We start from the raw sequence: 12,598 nt of genomic DNA, 5'->3' as shown, positions 1-12,598 counted from the left end.
GTCAGTGCTGTGGGGCGGGCGGTGGCGTGCCCCGGGCCCGGCGCCGCGGGCTTGGCGGGCGGCGCCGAGGGAGCTGGTGGCTGAGGCGGCGAGGCGAGCGGCGGCGCTCTCGCCTTTCCCTCAAAGCTTGCCCTTTCCTGGGCGTGGGGAGCGGGTCGGGCGGGCCGGGGACGGGAGGAGGAAACCCCTCGGGCTGCCGAGAGGTCGGTGCTCGGCGGGGGTCTGCCGCCTCGCCGGCCTTTCGGCGGCGGCTGCTCCCAGCAGCTCCGCCTGGGACGGCTCTGCGGGACCAGCTGCGGCCGCCCTGGCTGGCTGAACACCCTGAGCCGCTGTCACAGACCTGACGTGCAAACCTTGTGCTGCTTCAGCCTGAGACTTGAGTTTTTGTTGTTGTTGTTTTTTAAATTTTTTTTTTTAAGGTGTTGACAAGTTTTTTTCTCGAACTCAGTACATGTTGGAGGTCTGATTTCTCAATTCCCTCAGGAAAGGCTCCTTTGGAGACCTCAGGTTCTCTATTTTCAGGGTATCACATCACTTCAGTGAACGATTTCTTTTTGTTGCTTGTTCGTTCAGCGTCAAAAGCGCAGTGCGGTCTGACATACGTCCTGTGCACCAAAATGAGCAGGAATTTAATCATCGCTTGTGACTAAGTGTCACTTGCTGTGACTAAGTGTTGCAGAATAAATTGGGTATCCTCAGTAGCATGCATGGAAAAGGTGTTTTTTTAAAACAAACAACCCTGAAATTGCTAAAGTAAACATTTCTTGGTATTTTCCCTGTTTCAGTTTTATATTAAGAGCAGTTTCCTATATTCTGCCCTTTCAAAATAGTTGGGATTAACGCTAGGCTTGTCATGTGTGCTCCAAGAACCTAAAAGTTTTGCTGTCCTTGCTATCCTTTTAACTAATTCTGTTCCTTTAAACAACTATATTTTCATCTCACTGGTGCGTCATGTCTTAAAAAAGGTAAGATCTTTATTGCATGAGCCTAGCTTGTCTCCTGTTTATGTTCAGTCTTTCTTACACCGTGGTTCATATCAGAATCGGTACAGAACTGTGTTGTTGCTTACGCTCGGATAAATGGTGACATTTAAAAACTGTTTGCAGTCTTTGTAGAAAATTGATGCTGCTGAATCATGTGGAACATAAAATTGTCTGGTTCTCGGATCAGTGGTGTTTCTGGCGTTGCTTGGTGGCTGGAGAATGTTGTGTTAGTACTGGGACTGACTCTTTCTCATTGTATCCCTTGCTGTGATTGCCATCTCCTAGCAGGAGATGGTATGAAGAGCTCCTCGGGCCTCTTCCCCTCTGTGGAAATGTTAAACTAGCATGTATTTTTTGTATCTCTAGCCCCCTCCGGCTTTCTCTCTCTCTCTTTTTCTTTTTTTCCCTTCCCCTTCTTTTTTTTTCCCCCTTCCTCATTTTGGCCTTGACTGCTTTTGTCGCTTTTGTTGGTTTAATTGCCAGGTTAGTTACTCAAAGGTCCTAATTCAAGTAAACGCAAGTGATTGCCCTTTATTCTTTATGTATATATCTTCATATGGACTTCTTAGTAATGGGTTTTGAAATGTTGCATAGTAACTAATTTGGTGATATTTTATTTCACTTTGTGTACTTTCACCCCTTTCTGTGTCTTGAACTCTGATCTGTTTGATATGGTAATAATAACTCTCAGGATAAATTTAAAAATGTCTTAATTTTGTTCTCATCTGACTGGAGATTTCTGTTGGTTTTGGAGAGAACGAGATCAGTCTCAACCTCAGTACCTTTATTAAACAGAATTAAAAATGCCTAGAATACTAGTGTCTGATTTTTCCAGCTTCACTTGACTGTACACTTTGTCAAAGAATAATTTGATTGAACACCATTACAATGCGTGTTACTTAGGACTTGTCTCTGTATAGAAATATTCCAGTCTTGTGATAGCTAGATTACACTAGGAGTTAAATACCTACTTAAGCTAAACATGAGAGAACCATTTCACAAAATACAGGAAGATGCATGATGTGTTTGAGATTATTATTTATTTAATTTAATGCACAGTGCTGCTGATGGAGCAAACGTGGCAGGAGCTCTCTCTTTACTTTTTGTTTGTATACAGGGCCCTTTGTCATGAGAACCACGGTTGCAGACCTTCTGTTAACTAATAAGCAAGCTGTATTCTTTATCCAAACTACAGCAAGTGATTCTAATTTCTTTTTAACTTCATAGCTACTGGAGCTGATAATGACCTTTATATAAACCAAGCCATAGTATTTATTGAAGACGCAATACAGGTAAATATAACTTGTTTGTTAGCTATTATGCTTCCCATGCTGAATATTTGTCACACATTCTGCTAGCTTTTATACTTCCACATAACATCATCTTGATTTACAAAGCAAAATTGGAATTCCAAATTCTTGTGGTATGCAAGTTTCAGTGAACCTCCACCTAGGAGAAACATGTTTTTCCACAAAATGAAATAGATAGTGTCTTCTCCTCAAGGTTGTCAAAAGAGATGCTGGTTTGTGGGGTGGTTTTTTTTTTGTGGGTTTTTTTTGTTTGTTTTTTTTTTATTTTTTTGAGAGTGACTAGCCTTACTGCTAAGAGAAACTGTCTGAGCAAACCCTGTAATTTGCCTCTAAATCTGACTACTTGCATAGCTTAAGAGCTGGTAGAGTTTAAGGCTAGCTTCAAGCATGAAGCTGCAACTCTTGCTTCAGCTGAACTTGGTGTCTTTAGAAGTCTTCGTTCTCTCTTTGTCTCTCCTTTACTGGCTGTTACTGCAGATTTCCAGATCCTGTTATCTCCCAGTTATTAGTTGCAGGCAGTGGGAATGCTGGACCGTAGTTCTTGAGCTCTCTTGCTGCATTCAGATAGCTTTTGGTTGGGAGATTTCTGGGGATCAGATATATTTAAGGTGTGCACACCTTTCTGGAAGTGGATACTTCTCAGCGTAACAGTAGAGTAACAGCAGTAAAGGCAGAGTAACAGCAGGCCAGGAGCAGCTGCTGAGAGGCTGGGCAGATTTCAGCAAAAGCAGGCCCATTCTGAAGGATCACGGGTACTTCCTTGAACTTAAAGCATGTTTTGTTTAAAGACCTAGGTTGAGGTCTCTTATATTCAGAATTAAATTGTTTGCATCTTATGGCTTTTGGGAAGAGAAACACAAAAGAAGATCCATGAATGGAATGAATGCTGGAAAGGTAAACTAAATGGGTGGACTGTTCTGGTGAGTAGATAGAATAGGCACTGAATTATTACAGATTCTGTTACTTGTAATGATGATAATGCTTGCTTCAGATGACTGCCACACAGTTTGATTATCTGAGTGACTGCGTGGCCTTTAGATTAGGAAAACGTCATTAAAATCTTTCCCATTGCATGCACGTAGGCTACAACTATGGTAGTTAGTGACTGACACTTTAATAATTAATAACTTGTACAATAATTTCTTTATCGTATTGTGAAACTGGAATTGTCTCAAGACTTGAGCTTTGTTGATTAGTACTTGGTTTATTTTGGGAACTTGATCTTTGTCTTTGAGACAGGCTGAACGTAGTGTTTGAATTATCCTCTTTGCTTTCTGCCTTCAGTATCGATCTATAAATCACCGTGTGGACTCCAAATCCCTGTGGCTTTATCGATGGTACTATTCAAGGACTTGCCAGTGGTAAGAACTTGGTTTTCTTTTTGCTTTTTTATGTAGGAGTAAGTCATTATTCTTAATTTCTCTTTTTTGTTAAATAATTAGATAATTGTGCTTTTATCCTTAGAAGAACTTACTGTAGGAAGCAAGTGGACTGACTACCTGTGAACGTGATAGAAGTGGAAAGCAAAAAGCTATATGAAAGTGTGATCATGTAGATGGCTGTTTGGAACAGCCATAGGACTGTTGCATGAATGGACTATTGGCATGATTTACAGCACTGTGTGTTAGAGTTTTCCAAGTGTCTATTTCTAAACATATTAAATAGTAGCAAGGTTATTTGCTGATGTTAGTTTCAAAAGAACACCACCTAAGGTTATTTGGTGGTCAGCAGTTACATTATTCTAATGCAGGCAACAGCATGGTAATCAAGCGCTGCGTTGTGATCTAACCCATTTGTGTTAAATATGACATTATAAAGCTTGGTTTACTTCTAAGAAAATTGCTTTACTGTAAGTATTTTGTTATTCTTTTGACTCATTTTGTGGGTTTAGTGTTTTTTGGGTTTTGGGTTTTTTTGTTTTGTGTTCTGTGGGGTATGTGTGCGGTTTGTTTTTTTTTTTTTCCTGTGTGTGGTTTTGTTGTGTGTGGTTTTTTTGGTTTTTTTTTTTGTTTTTTAAATCTTCATCTCTATCCAAACAGGGTTTTGAGTTTAACCATTACTATAATCCTGGCTTTGGTTTTCATTGAAAAGCCTTCTTCGCTCACTATCACGTCAGATGTACGATACCGCCTTACTGCGTGGAATCCTCCGTGTGGCCTAACAGAAAGCATTGAGCTGCTTTGCTTTCTTGTGTTCATGGTTGATATATCCGTGAAGGTGAGCATCACGTTCATCTGGTATTGAATGAAATACTAGGTGTGTTGGGCAGGTCAGTAGGTATAGTCAGTGTGGCTTTTCTCCATTTTGTATTTTGGGAGAAATGTCTTAGAACTGTTATTTAAATCTTGGATGCACATGATGAGATTACTTCGCTATATTAAAGCCTTACTTTCAGGAGGAATTAGAAAGTGCATATTTTCTGAATTAAAGAAATTATTGCTTTTTTTTTAACCTAAGAAATCTAAACTCCTGTTTGTATGGAATAAGTGAAATAAATTTTGCTATGAATACAATGATTTTAGCTTACCTGCTTGTATTAAGCTATAAAAATTGGGGTATATAATAATCAAATATATGCCACTTCATTTAAACAAAGCAAAATAAAAATGATTTGAAACTGAACTTTTCTTTGGATGTTTGTTTCTGGAAAAATCTCTTTTTATGGTTATTTAATGGACATTTTTCTTGCATTCAAAGGATTCCTCCCACATAGCCTGTGTGCACCTCTCACTTCTACTGACCTTTATTTAGTTCTTGTAGAAAAATTCTCTGATTGGTGTATTTTTGTTTGGATTTCAGGGGGCTCTTTATGAACACTGATGTAAAACTACAAATACTTGAAAAACAGTTGATGCTGACTTGTTAGGGTATGGGAATTTATTAGTAAAATAAGTTGGTTGTTTGGGGTTTTTTTTCCTCCCCAGAGTTACTTAATTGGATGGGAAGAATTCTGGAAAAATAAATGGCTGGTGGCTTATATACTGACATTAATTGTTTCCCTTACTGATTGGATTGTATCGCTGAGTTTTTTCTGCACGGAGGTAAGAACTGCTTTCTGCAGAAACAATCAGTAACTTAGTTGTGGAGAGTGGCAGAGGAAAAGAACCTGCAAAGGGATAGTCAGCAGGGTCTATGTGATATATTGGAGAATTAAGGGGGGAGGGTAGGATGGTTCATTTTTGTTCTTCAGTAGCTGGATAATACACTGAAGCACAGAAGGTGTTTGTTATATAGCTTCTCAAGGGATTCTGTTTGATTCTTAATGTAAGATGCGAGTTCGTCGGTAAAATTAAATAAAGTTTGTTGTTTATAGTCTGTCAACATTCAAAAAGTATAGAGAAAACTCGGTTGCATAGCACTAATTTTGTCATACAGTTGGAGAATTATGTTCTTAACTTGATTCAATGGCAGAGTCTATGTAGTGATGTCTAAGTAGAAGGTAATTGCCTAGTTTAAGTAGAAGGTAATTGCCTAGTTTAACAACTGCTTTCGAAGATGAAACTGTGTTGCGTTCAAAACAATTGTGTCCCAAGAGGAATGTCAGTTTTGTGAAACGCCTTTATGTAATACTGGAATCTCCCAATTGGTTTTTTCTGCCATGACGTAAGTCTGCATGAAATTAGTTGTTGTTCACTTACAATCATCATTAAGAAAACAGTAATATGGTAAAAATGCTGGGAAGGGAATGAGGCAGAGATCTTGAATTTTGCTTCTGGTGTAAGTTCTTGTGTCAAAGCCATTATCTGTTGCCTTCAGATAACTCTCAAACCTATTACAAATTAGTGTCTGTATTAGTCAGCATTAGGTTGGATGCAGTTGCTGCTAGTAGTAACCTACTGTTTAGTTGTTCATGCTTCAGTGGTCATAGTTGACCGCTGGTCACCGTTGACCAGGATGTGATGTAGTATCAAAGAGATGATTTTAAAATGTTGAAAGAACATGTCACTTACAGTTAGATGCTTATAAGCTTAAGAAAAATGCGTATGTCCTTTTCATATTCAAGCCGAATAAATATAATGTGTCTGAAAGAAGTTAATTATCTAGGGTGAAGATTGTGCTTACAACATGGGGAATGTGTCTTGGAAAACAGTGATTGTAAAATCTTTAGGTGTGATAGCGGACAAGTAGTTTGAACAGGAGCCGCCCATACAAAGTAGTGGCAGAAGGAGCAGTTTAACTGCTGGGATGCACGAACAAGGGAATAGTGAGGAAGAAAGTGATTTTTTTTTTTTTTTTTTTTTTTTTTCCTGTTATGTGTGGCCCTGAGAAGACTGATTCTAAAATGCAGGATACTGAAATACTTGAAATAGCTGGTAAGCCACAGAAATAACTTGAAGGCTGGCAAGTGTCTTGAATGCAAGAATCAAACAGCTTAATTGCTTTAGTGTATGTTAAGGAAAATAAAGGCAATCACGTGTTTGAGTCTTGTCAGAGGCAGAAATTGCTGAGTAATAAGCAGGCCCTTGAATTATAAAAAGAAAAAAAAAAGCTGAAAATTTAAATCAAGCACTTATTTTCAAAATGTGTATCTGTTTTTATTGGAAGTAGCTCACTATTAATTCCCTTCTTGAAGTGGACCTTGGCAGAAAATACAAAAATGCCATCTCTTCACCTGCTTGTTATGTCTACCCAGCAGTAAGGTTAGATTGTTTATAATTAGTGGCCTGATGAGGCTATTGAAATGTCCATGTGCATTTTTAAAGCAATCTCTCATTCTTTTAACGAGGCACCCATATTATAGTATCTTTTGCATGTTTGTGACTTCAGTGGGACAGATTTACCTTCAGAGCACAGCCTTTTTATGTTACACTGTTGACTTTGCTGACGTGTATCAGTGTTTTTTGACAAACTTGTATTAAAAATATTTGTGGCGCTAGTCTTATGGGAACTCAGTATCTGATCCGTTGTTTTTTGCAGGCTGTGAGAATAAGAAGAATTCTTCGTCCTTTCTTCCTCCTTCAGAATTCTTCTATGATGAAGAAAACATTAAAAAGTATCAACAGCACATTGCCTGAAATGGCAAGGTAGGTAATAGCATAGAAAACATCCTTTCACAGCAAGCGTGTAGTTACCCTTAGTATTCTGAGTGACATGTGAGTAGCTTCCTTCTTGGTGGTCTAGCTAAGTGGTTGGTGAGATCAGGTAGTAATGGATGGAGTGTTGTGTTAACTTTTTGATTCCTTTAGTGTGTAAAATTTCTGTGGAATGCATGTGATGTGACTCTGTATGTGACAGATAAGGTTTTTGACACTAGCTGAGTGGGATTTTTTAATTCTGTATATGTTACATACAGCCCTTTTGTAAGGGAAGAACTGAGGCATCATCTGGGCAAAGGTCTATACTGTGTTTCTCCAAGGTAGCCCCTCAGAGGTACGGGTGGACACACATGTACTTGTCTTGCACTCATGACTGCCACACAACAAGATACCTCTTTCTTTACATCTTCAGAGTGCTTCGCTTCAGCTTTTTCACTTCTAAATGGTTTTAGCAATATATGTATTAAATTTTACTGTCATTAGAAATGTTGAACTGGAAACCCCACTGGTGAAATCGTAACCAGACAGGATGATGCTTTTTGAAAGAGATCTCTTCCTGTGACATGGGTCGTGTATGTGTACAGCTTACAGAACTCGCTGTCCTTGCCTGTTACTCTTTTAACGAACAAGTCCCAGGGGAATCAAAGGTATATGCAAGCCAAGATACTGTATTTTGATTGGAGTGTATAAATACGGTCCTAACTTTAGAAAAACAAGTGTTAGAATCTCATTGACCTCACAACTCTCTATGCTCATGCTGAGGAGTTCTGAACAAGTGTGGTTCTTACTCAATCAAAACTTACATCATCTTCTGTTATCTCCACATAGCTTCTTAAAAATACCTCTGGTTTTCTTTGTGGCATCCTTTTGCATTTTTAGCAAAGGATATTAAGAATAAGATAAAGTTGGTATTAATGCGTATGATCTGTTTTCTTTCCAACAGTGTTCTTCTGCTGCTAGCTGTTCATCTGTCTCTCTTTACCATGTTTGCCATGCTGCTGTTTGCTCGAACAAAGGTAACGAATTATATTTATGTTTTGGTAGATCTCGGTGGTTTTTTTTTTTTTTACTTTACTCGTATAGCTGCTGCATGTCTAGTTTTGTAATCAAACTGGTGAAACTTGTTTCCCCGAAAAGGTCACGTTACCTTGTCAAACTTACTGGGATGAGTTTAAAGTCCATTTAGAGAGATTTAACGTGTGCGTAGTATCTATGCATAGTGCTGTTTATCTAAGTAGTGTGTTAGAGGGCCCCTCAGAATAGTGTTAGAATCTCTTCATCCTTTAGTGAAGATTTTTTTTTCCAGACCGCTCTTTGTTTCTTAAGTGATAACACTCCTTCCTACTCCACAACTGAAATCTTTTACTCTTGCTGTAAGCTGTGGCATATTATGTCATTAGTCTAGCTCTGCTGCTCAGAGCGAAGTTAGATGGTTCCGTTCTGAAATGTGGTCAACATCTTTATTTATGGTCCTGCATGTTACTGGTATTGATGTCATTATCACAGGTGAGAAATTTAAGGTCTGTTTATACAAGAGGCTTCCTTATACATTTCTCCAATTTAATCCTTTGAGTTACTTTCTCTGCTTTTGTTGAAACCTTCTATGCTGTTCTGTGTCCAAAGCTCTTAATCTCGTCACTTTTTTGTTTATATTATCACTCATTTCTTTTCTCTTTTCCTTATCTAGCTTTTTGCTAAGTTTAGTTTCTTCTGTGTTTTCTTATCTTCCAATACTGGCATCCCTGGCCATGCCTTGGTAGGTTTTTGCCTGTTTTCGCTTGTATTTCTCCATTGTTTTGGTTTCTGATCTCTCTGTTTTTCCTGCTTCCGAAAAGCAAACTTGAAATTTTGTGGTTAAAATAACTTTTGTGTTCCAGTGCTCTTGGTATGTTCCCTCTCTCCTAAACTTCCTGTATCTTAATGTAACATACTCAGATTTTTTTTTTTTTTTGTCCTTACTTTTTAAGGCCTTCCCTAAATGTGTTCCTATGAGCACAAAGATTTGTTGCATACTTCTCCCAGTAATTTTAGTCTTCTCCTTAATCTCAGTTTTGCACCTTCATTCCTACTGCAGTTTGCACTTGAGCCTGCCTCTAGTCTTCCTTATGATTGGCAAATTCCTTGAATTCCCATGTTACAGAATTTCTGGACTTAGAAGCAGAGCTCTATTTTCCCCCTTTGTTTAGTTGCATGGTGTATTTTTGTATTATCTCTGTGTGTCACATCTAGTTTCAGTTATGAGCTTTCCCAGCAGATGGGAATATAACTTGTATACCTGAAGCAGTCAATTTTGTATAGGTTTAGATGAAAAATAACAAATTAGAGAGCAGTCTGTCTTTCCTTTTTTGATTTGCTAGTCTAATACCCATGTAAAGTAATTGTATCTAACAAGGCAAAATACTGAAAGCAAGTTCTAACAATATGTTTAGTAATGAAATACGTGCCTCTAGATTTTTGCATTGTTTTGTGTATGTCCTCTAGAGGTACCTTTTTTCCAGTCTTTGCAGCAGATTCAAGGGCTGTGTGTTCTGTACTGCATGATTCATGGTTGTATTGTTTGTACTCTGCATCTTTTTTTAGCTGTCTCTACTTGAACTTGGGGAAAAAAATAAATATGTGGATGATCCAAGATCAGCCTCCCGGTGTGTTTTTGCTGAACAATCTGATACCATCAGAGCTTTAGCAGATCATCTGATATTTCCTCTGAGTCACAAAATAATTTGATGACCTTAGTCGCCAAAGTATTTGGAAATATTTTTTGGGTGCTGCAGCACTGATGTGTCTGTCCCCCCGCCCCCAAGATGTTTAAGCTCTATGTGATGTTTTCACTGATACTGTACGCAGCATTTTGAATCTTCATCTTTTCAAAAAAGCACGGTTGCAGGCTTTCCACCTGCCCAACAACTTCCGTAATGTGCATTAATGCTGGTTATAGCATATTGCTTTATATTGTGTGCCCTTATTTGTGTAAGTATTTATTTCCTCTAAAATAAGGTGAGGACTATCCTTGCACTCATACTTTAAATACATCTTCACGTATGTTATAGAAAAGAGACCTAAAACTTGTCTGGCTGTGTTCTGTGTAGATCTGACTGTAATTAAACAGAAGCCCCTGAGTATGTAAGGGGATAACTGGAGAAAGGGGAAAACTTCTGTTCCAAGTAGTGGTAGTAACTTTTGTGCAAATAACTAATTCAGAGGATATTAAGTTTTCTATTTGGAAGTCAAAGGGGAAGTGAGAGACATGTTTCATGCTCAGTGAGTATGCTAGTAAAGCTGTGGGCATTTGAGAGGAGTTCATAATCTATAGGCAAGGATCTTCTGTAACATGGTAGTTATTGAGGCAGCTCTTCATTATTGAGGAGGCTGCGGGGTCACCCAGGAGTTGCCATCCTTGTTTTCTTTCTGTTTTTCAGTATAGACAAGATCTATTTTAATGTTGTGCTCAAATTGTATTATACTTTTGGACAGGTCCTGGAGTGTAGTCCTAAAGTATACAATTCGGGGTGATTAGGTTTCCATCTATGCTGAGGTACAGCATGCTGTAGCAACAAAGCAAGTAGCTTCTACTCTATACTAATTTTTATAATGCAAGTTGAGACTGAAGATAGTATTAGTCTGTGATTTTTTTTTTTCTTCTTCTCTTTTTTTTTTTTTTTTTTTTTAAATAAAATCATGTTTAGGGAGTCCTTTTAGCTCCAATACTCTAATATCTCTTGCAGGCTAAGAGGTGATGCTTTTTATATCAATCAAGGGTGGCTTCAGATTCCTATATTGTCTGTTTGTGACATTATTGTTCTTCCTGGGTCTGAGGTGTTAGCTAGGTATAACTTCTATATTAAGCCTCCTATGTCTGTCTTAACTTGCTGTTCTTCCTTATGTTTTTTAATGGCTGTTCTTCCTTATGTTTTTTATGGTTTTTTAGGCTTGTCTTGTGCTTTTTTCATGGGGTAGTTTTCATTGAGTGTGTAAGAAATTATTGATTATTGACTGTTCCCCCCCCCCCCCCCAAGACAGTCTTAGTGATTTTTCAGTGTTTCTCTAACAATGAACATATCTTTGACTAGGATGGCCAGCAGGATAAGGAGTGGGTGGGCTATTTCCGGAATTTGCCAGATTCACTGACATCACTGCTGGTCCTGCTAACTACTGCAAATAATCCTGATGGTGAGCAATCTTTCAGAAAGAACTCTTGGCTCTCTTTTCAAAAAATAAGAGAGTAAGATTATCTTCAGACTATAACAATTTTTTCAGCGGATAGTTCTTAGTCTAGCCAGAGGAAGGTTATGTAAAGATTTTTCATGCCTTCAGTAACTTGATTTTTACCTTTCCTTTGGTGTAGTTATATATGCATCTCTGAAGTGGAGCTATGTAAGAGCATTTACCAATTGCCAAAAATTGATAGAGGTCTCCAGTTTTCATCTTAAGCATTAAATTCTTATTTCCCTTTCTGTTAAAACTGACAGTGATGATTCCTGCATATTCTAAGAATCGAGCATATTCAATCTTCTTCATACTCTTCACTGTATTAGGTAAGTTACCTCTTGTCTTCATTAATTTAAATGCACTTTAACTTTGACACTTGTGCATACCAGCTACAGAGTGTTTTATTTTTCTAGGAAAGGTTAATGGTAAATTTCTCTTTTTTTGTGTTTCTTCCAGTTACTGTGTAGTATCTTGCAAGATAATTTTCCTGGAAGGCACTTATAAATGGTTTGGTTTTTTTCAGTAATACATCACAGGGGAAAGGGTACATTACAGTATATTCAAACATGAAAAACATTTTGGAAATCACAGACAAGAAAACTAATCCTTTTAGAATTTTACATCTGACTTACTATATACACTGAAACTTCTTTGAGAAACAGAAATATATTTCAGTAATTCTCACTGCCTTTTTTTTTCTCCAATAGGCAACTTGTTTCTGATGAACTTACTTACAGCAATAATATACAACCAGTTTCGAGGATACCTTCTGGTGAGTAAAGCGTTCCTAATTTCTGTGTTCTGCCATAATTGTAAAACTGTGAAGCCCCTGAGTATTAAAAGTTTCAACTGTGTATTGAAGCAGTATGCCCATCCTGGTTGTAGATACGGTTTTAAAATACTAAAGGTTCTTTGATGTAGATATTTTTCCGCTTACGTGCTGTTGTAGCTTGATCCCGTTCCATGACAAAATTACCTGCTTGTATACTTCCATGTATGCTGTGGATCTGCAACTTTGACTATTGGCGGGGGGGGGATCATACTACTATGAAACTGAGCAAGG

General features: G+C 38.1%; 1 protein-coding gene across 1 annotated transcript in view; it reads left to right on the top strand.

Moving 5' to 3' along the window:
• Positions 1-12,598, top strand: part of TPCN2 (two pore segment channel 2) — a 32,819-nt gene that overhangs the window by 185 nt on the left and 20,036 nt on the right. Inside the window, exons 2-10 of the mRNA XM_075501997.1 lie at positions 2,211-2,275; positions 3,578-3,654; positions 4,333-4,510; positions 5,218-5,334; positions 7,211-7,317; positions 8,273-8,345; positions 11,397-11,496; positions 11,796-11,861; positions 12,243-12,307. Of these exons, the coding sequence (XP_075358112.1) occupies positions 2,211-2,275; positions 3,578-3,654; positions 4,333-4,510; positions 5,218-5,334; positions 7,211-7,317; positions 8,273-8,345; positions 11,397-11,496; positions 11,796-11,861; positions 12,243-12,307 (848 nt within the window). The remainder of the gene's footprint in view (positions 1-2,210; positions 2,276-3,577; positions 3,655-4,332; positions 4,511-5,217; positions 5,335-7,210; positions 7,318-8,272; positions 8,346-11,396; positions 11,497-11,795; positions 11,862-12,242; positions 12,308-12,598) is intronic.

The sequence above is a fragment of the Mycteria americana genome, chromosome 5 (genome assembly GCF_035582795.1).
Source record: "Mycteria americana isolate JAX WOST 10 ecotype Jacksonville Zoo and Gardens chromosome 5, USCA_MyAme_1.0, whole genome shotgun sequence".
NCBI classification, from domain to species: domain Eukaryota; kingdom Metazoa; phylum Chordata; class Aves; order Ciconiiformes; family Ciconiidae; genus Mycteria; species Mycteria americana.
This window is presented reverse-complemented; position numbering and strand designations above follow the sequence as displayed.